Source organism: Panicum virgatum, chromosome 5K (assembly GCF_016808335.1).
Source record: "Panicum virgatum strain AP13 chromosome 5K, P.virgatum_v5, whole genome shotgun sequence".
NCBI lineage: Eukaryota > Viridiplantae > Streptophyta > Magnoliopsida > Poales > Poaceae > Panicum > Panicum virgatum.
In genome coordinates, this window is record NC_053140.1 from 9520046 (window position 1) to 9536937 (window position 16892).

At 49.9% G+C, this 16892-nt stretch overlaps 2 protein-coding genes across 2 annotated transcripts; both read left to right on the forward strand.

Annotated features, from left to right (window-relative positions):
* The first annotated feature begins 952 nt into the window (after positions 1-952).
* LOC120709670 lies at positions 953-2979 on the forward strand. The gene is made up of 3 exons (XM_039995342.1): positions 953-1045; positions 1941-2006; positions 2124-2979. The coding sequence occupies exons 1-3, from the start codon at positions 953-955 to the stop codon at positions 2559-2561; spliced, it is 597 nt and encodes a 198-aa protein (XP_039851276.1). The 3' UTR covers positions 2562-2979.
* Positions 2980-3261: 282 nt separating this feature from the next.
* LOC120710497 (endonuclease 2-like) lies at positions 3262-4640 on the forward strand. The gene is made up of 6 exons (XM_039996170.1): positions 3262-3389; positions 3529-3668; positions 3771-3863; positions 3948-4015; positions 4097-4167; positions 4290-4640. Exons 1-6 carry the CDS (start codon positions 3329-3331, stop codon positions 4406-4408), a joined length of 552 nt encoding a protein of 183 aa, XP_039852104.1. The 5' UTR covers positions 3262-3328; the 3' UTR covers positions 4409-4640.
* The last annotated feature ends 12252 nt before the right edge of the window (positions 4641-16892 follow it).

Consider the following 16892-nt stretch of genomic DNA (forward strand, 5'->3'; position numbering starts at 1 on the left):
CCATAATTTAATGGAAAAACATTGTCTATAAGGCTACCCGCATCGGTCTCGCGATTTGAAGCCAGTGATTTGGAGGAGAAAGAGGAGAGCAGCAACGCTTGGGAAGTGCGCGCGTGAGAGCGAGATCTCTCGGCCAGCGTGCGAGCTAGCAATGAACTCGTCGCTAGCAACCACTGTGTTGCCACTGTTCATCGATTAAAAGAATGAAATCGCCGGCCAAATCGTCAACCGTTGGGGACGCCCTAAGAGTTTTTGTCCAAGCGTTAGACCCTCAATTTATTACTAGAGTGTTTGTTCATGTTATGCAAGATCCTCGTTATCAGCATCTGTTATAGACTTATAGACGAGGCTAAGTATTCACTAACTGAACAAGCTCCAATACCCCATTCCTCTGCCTTGGGCACCCGAAACTAAGATGGCATGCAATTACAAGGATCGATGGGTTGGAGTGCATTTGACTACTACAACTCGAAGTTGGCGTGCAAATAATTTTGGTGCTCTCCTCTCTCTCTCTCTCTCTCTCTATATATATATATATATATATATATATATATATATATATATATATATATATATATATATATATATATATATATGTTTTAGGTTGTTGTTTCCTAATCTAAAAAAATGATCTAGGTTGTTTGAAAGATGCTCACGTGGGAATATGCGTATCCATGACGTATCAGGTGAAACCAATTTCTTCGTGCAACCGTGTCCAAACTTCTAATCTGGACCACATGATCAACCGTGCAGGGACGCCCCAAGTCAATGCGTGTTCTGTCAATGCGATGAAAGCGACCTCGAAATTAATCCTGCAATTGGACCAGGAGGAGGCATATAGCCGGTGTATAAATAGGGCAGCAGTTGAGGTGAGGACAGGAGAGTCCCTTATTAGCAACACACAAGAGAAAAGAGAGGGGCGCGAGCAAGCAAAGCAAGGCCGAAGCCTAGGATGGGCGCGCTCCTGCTTCTTCACGTCCTCCTCGTCGCGGTGGCGTCGAGGGCTCCTGCCGCCCAGGCATGGGGCAAGGAGGGGCACTACATGGTGTGCAAGATCCATGGGCGTCCTTGGGCCCGTACGGGCTGTGCGACCGCACATGCCCCCTAAATTTGAAAGGGCCCAAAATATAAAGTATACTTTAGTATATATTAGTATAGGAGGCTTTAATTTCAGGAGTTTGCAGCCTGTTTCATAGCAAAACGAGGCCCATATTGCTAGAAGTAGAATCGGCGTTGATCCCGGCCCGCGCTTGCCCGATACCCGGCCTTCCAATTTCTCTCGGCGCACACTCGTGACGCCAACACGAAACCCCAGACCGACACTTCCATGGCTTCGGCTTCCTGTCACGCACGCCTCAGGCCTCGCGGCTCGCGTCTCCGTCTCGGGCTTGGCGTCACCGTGACACCGTCGGCAACGCCCATCGCCAATCGCCAATCGCCATCGCCATCCGCGGCAGCCGGCATCGCGGACGTGCCCACGCGGCACGCGGCATCCCGCCATCGTGGCAGCGGCGTCGGCGAGTAGGACCAGGCGCCCGACCGCCCATCCAATTCCATCATCGCTTGCAAGTTGCAATTGCAGAGGCACTCGGCCACTCGCCAAGGTCAGGCGGTAGGCCAAGAGTAACTTAATTTCATGACTCTTATTTTTTCTTTCATCATTTAATTATGTTGATATCTTAATGATTAAAATAAATCTATTAATTTGTTCTTTCCATTGCAAATGCAAGTCATGTCGTCGGCAAAATAGCATATAAAATATGATTCCAGCTATCAAAAATATAGAAAAAAAACAAAGAATAGATGAACTAATTGAATCTCAAAAATAGGCAATGAAAAGGTTTATTAGGAAAGAACCACAAGTATCTCGCTCCGATAATCAGACACTTGATCTGAAATGAACCATTTGTTATTATTGTTTGATTTTACTAGACTATTAGAGCCTCGTCTTAGCATTTTGCACAGGGCCTCCGATTTGGCCGGGACGCCCTGGCAAGATCGCCGAGGTAACTGAACGATCGAGCTGGCCCAAGTCAGGCACTTGGTTTTCTACTTAATTTGCTTCGTCATCAGCTTCGTCCTGCTGGAAGCTGGGTTTGCAACCTGACCCGCCTGTCCTGCAGAGCTTTCTGACGGAAGAGGCCTCGACGGCGGTGAAGGGCCTGCTGCCGGGGTGGGCCGGCGGCGACCTCGCGGAGACGTGCTCGTGGGCGGACCAGCAGCGGTTCCGGTACCGGTGGTCCAGCCCCCTGCACTTCGCCGACACGCCGGGGGACTGCAAGTTCGACTACGCCAGTAAGCCCCTCCCGGACTCCGATCAAACGACATTGTTCCCTGCAATCTTGCAGTTTCAGAATTCAGAGTGTCCGATCAGATCAGGTCGCTTTGCTTCAGGAAAAACATTAGCGCGGATACAGCTAGAGCGAGGTCGATCGCTTTGGGAATTGGACGGCACGTCGCTGTCAGGCCTCATGCGTACGTTTACTCGATACAAAAGCAACCGGCGTGTGCCGAGTGGTTGGGCCGCAATGGAGTTCAGGGTTCAGACGAAAAATGCCTGAAGGATCATCACAAGGGAATATATCTAGTATGATTCTGCCTGCTAAATTACTATCTTGAGAGGATGCGTCGGAGCATAGGTCTCCTTGCTCTTGCGCCATCGTCATCTCCACATATGGCAGGCGTAACCAAGTCCCTGCTTGCTCCCGCTAGATGTTTGCTTGATATTGATAGGAGTAGTGATAGACTGTGCAAGTTGCAGTGAAGGCATGCAGGTCTCGTGTAGTAACAGTTTTCAAACCTTCTTTTTTTTCCTCTCTAAGTATAGAAAACAAGAACAAAACAAAGGTAGCTGAAGGTGTCAGTACAAACTGCACATCTGTACCTGAAGTTCAGAGCTTATCCTATGGTTGGTACTTTTGAGCAGGGGTCGGTTGCTAGCCCAGTCGGCTAAGGCTCCCGGATGGCACCCCCCAGGTCGAGGGTTCGAGCCCATCGGGAACGGATTTCTCGGCCTGGGGTCAAAAAAACCCCTCTCGCTGTGCTCCCGAGGTTCTTGGGCTAGTTGGTCCGACACTCGGGCCGTGTACTCCGACCTAGCCGTGCGGTGCCACTTGGGGGCTGGTCCGACGCTAGGGGGCGGTGGTCCGGCCCGGTAAGACGGTGCCGCCAGGCCGAAGACCGGAAAGAGTCGGGGTTCGGGGGGTTTCTCGGCTGGGGTCAAACTGGCCTCTTCTTAATAGAAATGTCGCGGGGCGGTCTTTTCACTGCCCGGTCCGATTTTTTTTTAATTTGAGCAGACTGCCACAACACGGAAGGAGAGAAGGGCATGCGCGTAGTTGGAGCAATCAACAACTACACCGCGGCGCTCAAGGACTCATCAAGTCCATGTAAGCATCCATCGTATGTGAACTGCCATAGCTACCTGCAGCCTACCATAGTAGTAGTGTACTCCTACCATGCATCTCGCCTGAGTTGACCTCGAGGCCACACTGCACCTAACATCCTTTGCCTGAACCGCGCCATCAGATGATCCGACCGAGAGCTTGATGTTCCTGGCACACTTTGTCGGCGACGTCCACCAGCCGCTCCACTGCGGCCACGCCGACGATCTCGGCGGCAACACCATCATCGTCCACTGGTACAGAAGGAAGAGCAACCTTCACCATGTACAGCTACCTTCTTGACGAACAGAGTAGCTAGATCAATAACATCAACCCACTGCTTTCAGTTTACATGTTCTGACATCTAGCAACTCGTATTGTTTTCAGGTGTGGGATGTGAACGTGATTGAGACAGCCATGAAGGATTTCTACGACAACGATCTAAGCACCATGATACAGGCCATCCAGCAGAACATCACAGTAAGTACAAGTGCATCCATCACTTGCTTTTGCCTTGTTAATACTGGTGAGAAGCAGGTGTTTGATTGGGTTCTGGTGGTTCAGGAGGAGTGGGCTAACGAAGAGAAACAGTGGGAGACGTGCCGTAGCCGGACAAAGACTTGTGCTGACAAGTAAGATCGTGATGCTGCTTCAGAAGAAAGCTGAAAGTCTTCACTCTTCAAAGACTGACTGATGAGAACAAAATAATGCAGGTACGCTGAAGAGAGCGCAAAGCTGGCTTGCAAGGCGTACGAGGGTGTTGAGCAGGACTCCACCTTAGAAGGTATAGGTTCTCATTACTACATGAAGTTAAGTTTGTGAGGCTAATGATTTGCTTATAACTTCATTCGGAAGAGAAGAGATGTTGATAACTGAATATGTGATCCTCTTGAAATTGAACTGCAGATGACTATTTCTTCGCTGCGCTGCCGGTGGTTCAGAAGAGGATCGCCCAAAGGGGTGTGAGGCTTGCTGCAATACTCAACAAGATATTCAGTGGGAACAGCAAGATACAGAGCAGCTGATCAGGTAGAAATTGAACAAAAGAAAGTGGGGAGGAACTGATCTGCATTCTGAATTAGAATAAGATTATTATCTTGTCTGACAATGTAACTTTAGTGATCATTCAGATCACGATCATGAGTTCATGACCAGATGTATTTTCTATTGTCAGAGTAGCTCATGATTTGTAACAGAATTGATGAAGCACTCGTCGTAATGCGCAAATGTGCAGTAGATGGCGTATTCACCTGTGTATATGAGGGACCGAAACCGGCGACCAGAGGAGGGTGAATGGGAGCCGATCAAAATTTCTCTCGAAATCGATCCGTCGGCCTATATCCCAAAAACACCACAAACCTTTCGCCTAGGGTATGTGAGAATAGCTATGGACAAGCTATCTCACAACAGCACACCCTAGAAAACTCCGCGAAAGCAAAACTGGAAAAATTGTACAAACAGCAGCACACTGAGTCAGACCGGTCTGACCGCTAGCACATACCGGTCAGACCGGTCGGGCTGGAATTCAAAAATCTAGACCGGTCAGACCGGTTTCAGAGACCGGTCAAACCGGTCCCTTCTAGACAGCCCAAGACCAAAGCTTCAAAAGGCAAATCTTGAGAAAAAAAATCCAAATTCGATGAAACTTGAAGGAAAGCTTCGTAACTAGCCTGTGAACATATCCCCAAAAGATCTCACCCAAAAGATTCACGGATCGAGGGAAATCGAGGAAAGATCAAAGAGGATTTGGGTTTTCTCAAGAACACAAAATCGTCAATTCGTGAGAACTCTCGATTCCAGTAGGTTTAGCACTCGGCTAGAAGGATTAGAATCGTCACAAAGAGTCCATCAAACCACGAATTCAAGGGTTGGTCTCCTCCGAACAAGAAACACACCAAAAGAGGAGAATTAAACCCAAAACACAAGAGAGAAGGGGATGACGAGATGCTCAGCACACACAAGTGAATCTCAAACAAATTTCATCCATTGATCTCAGAGAAATTTACCTATACAAAGGCTAGAGCCATCCGCCCATCATCCACCCACTAGATTAAAGAGAATAGCTATAATCTAAACTCTCTTTGCGTTAGAGTCCTTGGCCCTAACCTAGAGCGGAGGCTGGGAGAAGGAAAAACTCAGAGAAAACAAAAGACTCAAGAGACTCAACCAGCCACGGGCTGGTGGGGGGTTTTTATACCCGGCTGCTGCGGCCAGACCGGTCAGCAGCACTCTGCTGTACAGCTTCGATCGACGGCGGAACTTTTTTCTTCGACTCGAAGTCTTTGCTGCGATGCCGCCACATCGACGAAGGTCCGGTCCGCGGTTTTGGAGGGTCCGCGAAACACGGGTAGGTGGCCGGTTTTGAGAAAACTGCCAAAACCTCACGCGCGGGAAGATTCCCGCCTTCACGCCGTGGTCCTAGACGTCGTTCCCGCCTCGGCCTTCTGACGGCCCTAGACGCCGCCCGACGCCCGTCACCTCCTCGCCCGCAGCGAGGCCCTAGACGCCGTCGACGCCCGTCGCCTCCGCCAGTCCCGAGACCGACGCCCGTCACCTCCACGACTTGGCGTCTTCAACTGCCGTCCGCCTCCTTGGTTTTGTGGCGCAAACCAAGAAACCTGCCTTCCGTCGCCGCTTGCGCCCTCGATCCAGGAGTGGATGCCACAGCTGCCGCCCGGTCCGAGCTCTGGTCCCGGCTGCCCTTCACCGCCGTCCACCGCACGGTCCATCGGCCACAGCACCTCCACGGCAGCTCCCCGTCGACACTCGACGCCCGTGTACCTGCAATCCAAAGACCAAGCGCACGATCACACCGCACGGTTGACAATTCACTCATCACAAGCAGGATAGAGTACTCTCGTTCCTCAATCTCCCCCTTGATGAGTGCATTGTCAACACACCACAAACGAACCAAGAGAAGTGAAACCAAAGAAGAAAAAAGAATCACGAAAGAGAAGAACTCAAGCAAGTGACGAAAAGCTCAGAAAGGCAAGAACAGTCACTTACTCAAGTAAAAAATCGATCCCCTAAGACAAGGGCAAAGGCTCGACGCAATCGATCAAAAGCCAAAACATGATTCCTCAAAGACAGAGGTAACGCTCGACGCAGTCATGCAAGAAGCAGAGGGAAAACGAGGAAACCAGGAGCCAAAACCAAAGCAGAAACTCCCCCAAGAAAAGTTTTTCCCTCTCACAAGTGCAATTCTCCCAAAATGATGCACTCTCAAAGCCCTGTGCACAACAAGTTTTTCAAAAATCAAACAAGTCCCCCCCTTGTTCGATCACTTCTCCCAAAAATCTCCCCCTTGTTGGCACATGCACACATCAAGCCTAAAAAGACCTAAAGCTCCCCCTAAAGCAGAGACTCCCCCTGAACAGATGCTATGCAATGAATGCGATGCAGGAGGTGTAAGTGAAAGCATTCAGGGATATAAGGATATGAGCAACATCTAGTCTCAAGCATGTGTGCATCCAAAAACAAGACCTGCATCTAGCTCAACAGGGTATATCAAATCAGTCTAGAGCTAGGCAAGTTCAGTTTAGGAGAAATAAAAGCATCACCCATGATCTAGCACTAACAAGTAGGAAATGGAAAGCAGTGCTACTCAAACTCATACAGGTGAGCCAAACTCAGTCAACACTAGTTGCCAACATTCATTTTTCAATCAAATTTATGGCAATCAATTCTTAATGTCAGGGGTTGAAAGCTTGTCATGCTTTACTTAGCAACGAGGCCAAGCCTATGTCAGAGACAATCAGAAGCTTAAAGCACTCATTTCAGTCATGCACACCCTTGCCCGGGTTCTCACAAGTGCAAAGTGAGCCGTCCCGAAAGCTCGATCAGTGCAACAAGCAATCCCACCTGGATCTTTTCAATCCATTTCAAGAACAGTTCAAGCAATTTTATCAGATTTAGATCATTACAAGTATGAATTGCTGAACGAAAAGCCACACTAGCATGAATAAGATAGCAAAGCATATCAACACGCCCTAACATGCTAGTAGCCAAGACAGGGTGATCATGTTTTCAGATTTTCAAATCAAAATAGCTTAACTCAGATGATGTCATATACACAGTGGAGCAAGCTATACATGATCTAGTTTATCAACTCACACTAGCAGCCACTAGAAGATCATAGCAATGTATACAAGAATGCTAGTGCAAGTGAGACAATGCAAAATGCAGACATGTACAATGCATATGCACAATGCAACTACCAAACCTAGAAAACAAAGAGAAGCAAATAAAATCTACAAAGCTAACCAAAGAAAAGTCAGCGATCAAAAGGGGTAACAAACCCCAAGCTCCCCTCGCAAGCGAGCAAAGGTGTCCTGCTCAAGTGGTTTGGTGAGAATATCTGCGGTTTGCCTCTCTGAAGGGACATGGATCAAGTCTATGTGTCCTCTCTCATGGTTATCTCGCAGGAAATGAAATCGGATGTCTATGTGCTTGGTTCTGGAGTGTAGGATAGGGTTCTTTGCAATGCTAATGGCTGACATGTTGTCTACAAAGATGGGAACCCTACCGAAACTCAAGCCATAATCCTGCAAGGTTTGTTTCATCCAAAGTATCTGGGAACAGCAGCTAGCAGCGGCAACATACTCAGCTTCTGTGGAAGAAAGCGCAACGCTAGCCTGCTTGCGAGAGGACCAAGACACCAAAGATGTACCGAGAAATTGACAAGTGCCGGATGTCGACTTGCGATCCAACCGACACCCTCCGAAATCGGCATCGGAAAAGCCCACCAAAACCATAGAAGAATCCGCAGAGTACCAAAGGCCAAATTCAGGGGTGAATTTTAGATACATGAAGATGCGTTTCACCACCTGCCTGTGAGAGGTGCGCGGCGAAGCCTGATACCGCGCGCAGAGGCAGACGCCGAACTGGATGTCCGATCGTGTCGCCGTCAGGTACAGGAGAGAGCCAATCATGCTCCTGTACTCCTTCTGGTCCACCGCCTCGCCGTCCAAGTCCTCATCAAGCGCCGTAGATGTGCTGATCGGAGTCGGCTGAGGAGACAAGTCACTCATGTCGAACTTCCGCAGCAAGTCTCCAGTGTACTTGGCTTGATGGACAAAAGTGCCCTGAGGAGTTTGCTTGATCTGCAGCCCGAGGAAGAACTACAGCTCACCCATCATGCTCATCTCGAACTCCCTGGACATCTGCTCAGAAAACTTGGAGACAAGAGTGTGAGAAGAGCCACCAAAGATAATATCATCCACGTATATCTGAACTAAAAGAAAATCAGTGCCAGATCGCATGAGGAACAAAGTTTTATCAACACATCCCATTTTAAAGCCCTGAGCCAGCAAAAAGGTTTTCAATCTATCATACCAAGCTCTAGGTGCCTGTTTCAAACCGTAAAGAGTTTTCTGAAGTTTATAAACACGGTTTGGAAACTTGGGATTTTTGAAACCAGGGGGTTGCTTCACATAAACCTCTTCTTCGATAAAACTATTCAAGAAGGCAGATTTAACATCCATTTGGAAAACTTTAAAACCCTTGGAAGCAGCAAATGCAAGAAAGATTCGAATAGCTTCCAAACGAGCAACAGGGGCAAAAGTTTCCTCAAAATCAATACCCTCTTTTTGGCAAAACCCCTGGGCACAAGACGAGCCTTATTTCGAATAACCAAACCATCCTCACCCTGCTTGTTTTTGAAAACCCACTTCATTCCGATGGGATTACAAGCAGGTGGAGGCTCGACTAAGACCCAAACTTGGTTTCTTTCAAAATTTTCAAGTTCCTCATGCATGGCATTAACCCAATTAGAATCAGAAAGTGCGTGTCCAATATCTTTGGGCTCAAAAGAGGCAACAAACGCTGAATGCGAAAAGCCAGCGATACTTGTTACCTTGGACCTGGTGACTCGCTCATTGAGATCTCCTAGCATCTGTTGAGGTGGATGGCGACGCTGAATGTGTCGCGGTGCTTCCCGTGTCGAAGTCGCCTCCTCCTCAACCAAAGCTGATACCTCCTCAGGTGCAGCTGGTGAAGCCGGAGTCACCTCCTCGATCAGCCCCCGGGAAGTAGACGTAGTCAGGTCGGGGCCGTCATCATCGTCCGAGCTCGTGGCAGAGATAGCTGGGTCCACAGCACGTGTGGTAGCCTCAGCGTCGCCATCTGCAGCTTCTTCCTCCTCATCTTCAAAGATGGAGGTGCCGAGCTCATCATCTCCAGCAACTTCAAAGATAGAAGAATTGCACGGTGCAGTCTCGTCGAAAGTGACTTCACAAGTCTCTCTGACGATGTTAGTATCAATAATCAGCACACGGTATGCTCTAGAGTGAGAAGCATAACCGAGAAAAATACCGTCAGACGAGCGAGACTCAAACTTATCAAGATTTCCATCTTTCAGCACAAAGCACCGGCAACCGAAAACTCTGAGATGGTCAACACGGGGCTGGCGTCCAAACCGCAACTCATAAGAAGTCCTGTGTATGAAAGCACGCAAGAAAATGCGGTTGGACACGTAACAAGCGGTGTTACCGCCTCAGCCCAGTATTTGCGAGGAGTCCTATGCTCATCGAGAATCGTCCTCGCCATCTCAACCAGCGTCCGATTCTTCCGCTCTACAACTCCATTCTGCTGTGGAGTGTAGGGAGAAGAATACTGGTGTTCGAGCCCTTGATCACTGCAAAAGGCGTCAAAACGAGCGTTTTTGAATTCTGTGCTATTGTCACTGCAGATCGCTCTCATGGCCTGGGGTAACTCATTTTTCAACCTCAAGATCAAGTCCCGAACAAACTCGAAAGCCTCATCCTTGGTTCTCATGAAAAAGACCCAAGAATAGCGAGAAAAGTCGCCCACAATCACAAGGACGTACCACTTCCCACCAACAGACATCACCCGAGAAGGACCGACAGTGTCCATGTGTAGCAACTCTCCAGGGTGAGAGGTCATCACCTGATTAACAGGCAGATGTGAAGTGGCAATCATCTTCCCATGGCGACACGGATGGCAAACAAGATCCTTTTCAAACTTCAATTTGGGCAATCCTCGGATCAGGCCAAGTGAGCTCAGTCTCGACAACAAGTCAAAGCTCAAATGTCCAAGTCTCCTATGCCACTTCCACAAATCAGAAGAAGGACCAGCCATCAAGCAATGAGAATGGCCAAAAAGAGTTCCAGAGAAGTCAACCAAGAAAACTCAATGTGTAATCCGGCAAACCAAATCTCCTCTGGAATCAAGAACACGCGAACAGCCCTCCTTAAAGCGAACCTCAAACCCCTCATCAAGAAGTTGCGAAACAGAGAGCAAATTAAAATCAAGATTCGAAACCAAAGCAACTTCTCTCAGGGTAAACCGATCAGAAACTCGAACAATGCCAAGTCCACATACCTTTCCTCTTCCATTATCCCCGAACACAATGTACTCCTTTGAGCACATCGGGGTGAGGCTGGAGAACCATTTATCATTTCCGGTCATGTGGAGCGAACAACCGGAGTCCATGATCCACCTGTTCTCTAAGCCTCCGTCCTGCACATCAGTAGTGAGACAAAAGGGTGAGCAAATGTCTCAACACTGGGGTTAGCAAAGTGAGAAGCAAACCAGTGTCGAGCCATTTGCTCTACAGAAGGGTTAGCAAAACCAGACAAAGCATATCCCCCGTCCCGTCTACCGCGTGACTGACGAACACCACCGTGAGGAAAGCGTGGAGCCTCAAAACCTCCTCCAAAGCCTCGGTCCCGTGGTCCATAGCCGTACTAAAAACGACCAGAAGCACGGCCGGCAAAGCGACCACTCGCTAGACCACGGTAACCACAACCGTCTCCCTGACCTCCACCTACACGGCGTGCCCTAGTATCTCGCCTATCACCACACCGAGAAGGACCATGCACCCGAGCAGAGTACATGTCCGCGTTCCATCTCTCTTGCTTTCTCCTCACAACCCGCTTCCTCCTGAAGCAAAACTCCTCCAGGTGACCTTCACTGTCACAGAACTCGCAGTGGTACCTCACCTCACGCTTGGGAGGTGGAGGCCTAGCCTGCGGACGGGGAGGAGCAGCCCTCTTCTTCTGGGCAACCTGGGCTATGGCAGCAGGGAGCGTGTCGAGGGGGTTCCTCAGCGCATTGGGCTTTGGAACCCAAACCTGCTTCTGCGGAGGTGCTTTCGGTGGTTCTTTAAGCACACCATCCGCGGGGTCAACAAGCGAAGGCTGTGTGCTCGTGCTAGCAGTGTTTCCAGTAACCTTGCCAATCTTACCATACAACCTGTCAAAGTCTGACTTCGTGTATGTGTAACCGACCCCAAACCCATCACCACGCTTGAACTGCTTAATCATCATGCCCAACTGCGGCTCACTGCTAGAAACCCAACTCAGAATTGCCCTAAGATAGGTATTCTCATTCTCTAAGTTGGTTTTCTCTACCGCAAGACTATCTTAATCAGCAATCAAACTAGGGCAAACAGAGCAGTCAATAGGTGGGCTAGACTCTACGACCTTAGTCTTTCCAAAAGACTTGATCAAAGCATTCTTCTCCTCTAGCTCCGACCTAAGCGTGGACAAAGCTTACAAGCGCCAAGCAAAGCAGGCCTAGATCTAAGCTCCTCTAGTTCACAAACAACAGTAGCAAATTTGGACTGCAACGAACCTAGATTAGACTTGAAGATAGGACACTCATCGCATTCAAGTACATCACTAACAATGGGAGCGTCCTTGACAAGTTCAAGCTCATGCTTGGCCTTGGCTAACTCGTGAGACACGTCAGAAAGCGAAGTCTTAGTAACATCTAAGTTCGCGATGTTCTCATCATGCTTGGCACGGAGAGCAACAAGATCATTCATGTGAGATATGCAGCCAGCGCACTCATCCTCACTAGATTTCTCCCTAGCACAAGCCAACTCAGCCCTAAGCTTTCTACGCTCTCTAGCTGCTTCCTTAAGCAGCCTCTTCTGGTTGTCGAGAGCGGCGTACAACTCCCTAACCTCTGTATCAAGCAGATCGATTGTGGAGTTTACCTCTGAATCACTCTCGGATCCAGGAGAAGAGCCGGAGTGCGTCGGTGTAGCATGTCCACTCGAAGACGCACGAGCACCATCGGCTTCGCCTGCCATGGTGTAGAAGCTCTTGCGCCGACCGGCCGCCAAGCAAAGGCCGATGAAGCCGGTGGCTTCCTTGTCCCGCTTCTTCTTCTTCTTCTTGTCGTCGTCGTCGGAGGTCGGTGAAGAAGAGCGGTCGGTGTCGGAGCTCTTGTCGAGGTCGCTGAGCTGCGCCAGAAAGGCATTCTCTCGCTTCTTGGCCTTGTACTGGAAGCGCTTCTTGAGCGACTCCTTATCAAAGCGTCCTCCCCGGTCACGACTGCAGTGCTTGTGGCGCTGACGCTCCTTGTTGGAGCCTCCCTCGTCGCGGTCGCGGTGGCGGTAGTAGTCGAAGGAGTTGTTCTGGCCACCGCCGGACTTCTTGGGGCAATCGGCGATGAAGTGGTTCAGATCGCCGCAGTTGTAGCACCCGGGGTTCTTCTTCCTCTGCCTGTTGTGGTAGACGCGCTGGAACTTGCTGATGAGGAGGCACAAGTCGTCGTCGCCCAGCGTCTCCAGCTGCTGATCTGAAACAGAAGGCAAAGAGGCCAGAGAAAAGCCAAGAGCAAAGTTAGCGTTAGAGCTCGATCCACCACCTGGGCCAGTCACAAGAGCGACGCTCTTGGAAAGAGGGGCACCATTGAGCTTGGCTCGTGTCTGGTTATCCACCTCCGTGTCCTTGAGCTTGCTGAAAAGCTCATTCACCGTCAGAGTCTCATAGCCAGCAGACTCAATGATGGTGTTAACCTTGAGATCCCACACAGAGCGATCAAGTGCGTAAAGCAACTTGAGGGCCTTCTCATGCTCTGTGTACTCAAGGGCACCAGCAGATCTGTTCGCATTGACTTTGTTCACAATCGACTGAAAACGACTGAACATCAAGTCAATGCTCTCACCCGGCTCCTGTGTGAAGTTCTCGTACTCACGCCGGTGAGTCTCGAACAGTCTGGCCTTCACCTGAGGTGTACCCTCGTGGTAGTTCTCAAGGCACATCCAAATTTTATGGGCTTCCTGAAAACCCTGGACGCGTGAGAACTCCGCACAAGAAATGCCAGCGAACAAGGCATTGACGGCCTTGGTGTTAGCCTCGTGCTGGGTCACCTGGAGAGGTGTGGTCCGAACAGCAAGCACCTCGTAAAGCTGGTTCGTGGTAATCTCCCAGATATCGGCTCCCATGCTCTGCAGGAAGGCTCTCATGCGAACCTTCCAGTAGGCATAGTCCTCGCCAGAAAACACCGGGATCTTACCAAGACTCGCCATGGTCGCCAAGTGGTTTTCGAACCAGTTAAGGTACTGAAAACCTCAACCAAGCTCTGATACCAATTGAGGGACCGAAACCGGCGACCAGAGGGGGGGTGAATGGGAGCTGATCAAAATTTCTCTTGAAATCGATCCGTCGGCCTATATCCCAAAAACACCAAAAACCCTTCGCCTAGGTTATGTGAGAATAGCTATGGACAAGCTATCTCACAACAGCACACCCTAGAAAACTCCGCGAAAGCAAAACTGGAAAAACTCTACAAACAGCAGCACACTGAGTCAGATCGGTCTGACCGCTAGCACAGACCGGTCAAACCGGTCGGGCTGGAATTCAAAAATCCAGACCGGTCAGACCGGTTTCAGAGACCGGTCAGACCGGTCCCTTCGAGACAGCCCGAGACCAAAGCTTCAAAAGGCAAATCTTGAGCAAACAAAGTCCAAATTCGATGAAACTTGGAGGAAAGCTTCGTAACTACCCTGTGAACATATCCCCAAAAGATCTCACCCAAAAGATTCACGGATCGAGGGAAATCGAGGAAAGATCAAAGAGGATTTGGGTTTTCTCAAGAACACAAAATCGCCAATTCATGAGAACTCTCGATTCCAGTAGGTTTAGCACTCGGCTAGAAGGATTAGAATCGTCACAAAGAGTCCATCAAACCACGAATTCAAGGGTTGGTCTCCTCCGAACAAGAAACACACCAAAAGAGGAGAATTAAACCCAAAACACAAGAGAGAAGGGGATGACGAGATGCTCAGCACACACAAGTGAATCTCAAACAAATTTCATCCATTGATCTCAGAGGAATTCACCTATACAAAGGCTAGAGCCATCCGCCCATCATCCACCCACTAGATTAAAGAGAATAGCTATAATCTAAACTCTCTTTGCGTTGGAGTCCTTGGCCCTAACCTAGAGCAGAGGCTGGGAGAAGGAAAAACTCAGAGAAAACAAAAGACTCAAGAGACTCAACCAGCCACGGGCTGGTGGGGGGTTTTTATACCCGGCTGCTGCGGCTAGACCGGTCAGACCGGTCCAGGGGACCGGTCAGACCGGTCGGGTCAGCAGCACTCTGCTGTACAGCTTCGATCGACGGCGGAGCTTCTTTCTTCGACTCAAAGTCTTTACTGCGATGCCGCCACGTCGACGAAGGTCCGGTCCGCGGTTTTGGAGGGTCCGCCAAACCCGGGTAGGTGGCCGGTTTTGAGAAAACCACCAAAACCTCACGCGCGAGAAGATTCCCGCCTCCACGCCATGGCCCAAGACTCCGTTCCCGCCCCGGCCTTCTGACGGCCCTAGACGCCGCCCGACGCCCGTCACCTCCTCGCCCGCAGCGAGGCCCTAGACGCCGTCGACGCCCGTCGCCTCCGCCAGTCCCGAGACCGACGCCCGTCACCTCCACGACTTGGCGTCTTCAACCGCCGTCCGCCTCCTTGGTTTTGTGGCGCAAACCAAGAAACCTGCCTTCCGTAGCCACTTGCGCCCTCGATCCAGGAGTGGACGCCACAGCTGCCGCCCGGTCCGAGCTCCGGTCCCGGCTGCCCTTCACCGCCGTCCACCGCACGGTCCATCGGCCACAGCACCTCCATGGCAGCTCCTCGTCGACACTCGACGCCCGTGTACCTGTGTTGGCGCTCCTTAAGTACCCATTTTATCCCCTGTTTATCCTTGATAATGGCATGAATTTAATATCAAAATCACTAACCATACTAACCCCGGCCTAATTATTGGTCATTTTCACGTTTGCACATATATTTTGGAGGAACTTCATTTTTGCAGGTTTTTGGCCTATTTTGAAGCATGAAATGACGAAGCCCGTGATCGAGCACTAACACGGAGAAAGACGAAGGCCAAAGCCCAAAGGAAGGACCAAAGCCCATGTTGATTCGAAGCCCATTCACGCACATCCATCCTCCAAGAGAGCCCAAAGGACCAAGCCCACGAAGATGAGATCAAGATACTTCGGGATTAAGCAAAGCAAATGAAGATTTAAGGAAGGATTCCCTATCCTATCCTTTCCTCGAAGATATCTCCAAGATAACAACATCCAAAGGGGTGCAATCGTGAAGGACAGAAACTCTAGAAGATGCGAGGAGTCTACACGTGAAAGATGAGACCGAGGCGAGCCCGAAAAGGGGTAGGCCGGTCGGCCTAGGCCCATGGAGCCGGCCGGCCCAGCCCGTTTTCGAGTCGGTTTGGCCTCCCCTTCGACCGGTGGCTTCCTCGGCTTATAAATAGCTCGCACCTTATTCAACTCGGGGAGGGAATCCACCCAGAACTCGACGAAAACCTAGGGCCAAGGCCGGAGGGAGACGACGGCCGCCGCAAGTCTTCGAAGGTACCTAGGAGATGGCTTAGGCCACCCCTAGCCGCCATGGCCTCCCTGCGAGGTTGTGTCATGGTGGAGTTCGGAAGTCACCCCCAACATTCGTCGGGGTATGTACACACACGATGGTGATATCAATCTACTCTTTGTTCTAGTTGTCTCGACTTTGGTCTACTTCAATGCATGCTTTCTTTCTCATATGTGATGCATCCATATGTTCATAGTAAGATTAGATCTATTTGTGGTTATTAGTCTATATCTTGCGGATACGTTGAGGTAGCATGTTTTAGCTAGTGGTTGATTACCCTGGTGTGGTGACAGCATGGCGGAGGGAAAAGCTCTAGCGACGACATGATGTGGAATAAGATCGATGGCGAGTACCATGGGAGTCTGGGGTAAAGCTTTGGGAAACCTTAGGCGTCGACACGCACTTCGCACCGGCGACCATGGGAAAGTAGGCCGCTTGCGAGCCACCTTTTCTGAGAGATGATTTCGTGTACCTTTAGTTGAGATGCAATCTATGTTTTGATCACCTTTTTGACCAGAACTGTACCTAGAGACGATAGGCCCTAGCTCCTTGGTTGTGTTATCTCATCTACGGTTGTGGGTGTGATGAACACTTATGCTTCATTCATATCTATCAAGTGTTCAGCTTATATGCAATCTTTGCTTCATGTTTAGGTTAGGTTCGATAGATTAGATGGTAAACTCTAGTCGGTTCGCTTCCGATCCACGGATTGATAAACCTTGGGGGAGTACTCTAAGGGAAAAGCTACCACGATCCGTGCGCTTGCGGTACGTAAATTGGCCCTCTAAGGAGCGTCAACAACCTGCAATCCAAAGACCAAGCGCACGATCACACCGCACGGTTGACAATTCACTCATTACAAGCAGGATAGA

What these genes read in the sequence shown, in the direction of transcription:
- LOC120709670 (XM_039995342.1), top strand. Translation starts at nt 953, where the DNA reads ATGGGCGCGCTCCTGCTTCTTCACGTCCTCCTCGTCGCGGTGGCGTCG. An exon ending in GCAAGGAGGGGCACTACATG is followed by an intron (nt 1,046 to 1,940) that starts GTGTGCAAGATC and finishes CTAGACTATTAG; the next exon opens with AGCCTCGTCTTAGCATTTTG. An exon ending in GCCCTGGCAAGATCGCCGAG is followed by an intron (nt 2,007 to 2,123) that starts GTAACTGAACGA and finishes CCTGTCCTGCAG; the next exon opens with AGCTTTCTGACGGAAGAGGC.
- LOC120710497 (XM_039996170.1), top strand. Translation starts at nt 3,329, where the DNA reads ATGCGCGTAGTTGGAGCAATCAACAACTACACCGCGGCGCTCAAGGAC. An exon ending in CAAGGACTCATCAAGTCCAT is followed by an intron (nt 3,390 to 3,528) that starts GTAAGCATCCAT and finishes CCGCGCCATCAG; the next exon opens with ATGATCCGACCGAGAGCTTG. An exon ending in CCATCCAGCAGAACATCACA is followed by an intron (nt 3,864 to 3,947) that starts GTAAGTACAAGT and finishes CTGGTGGTTCAG; the next exon opens with GAGGAGTGGGCTAACGAAGA.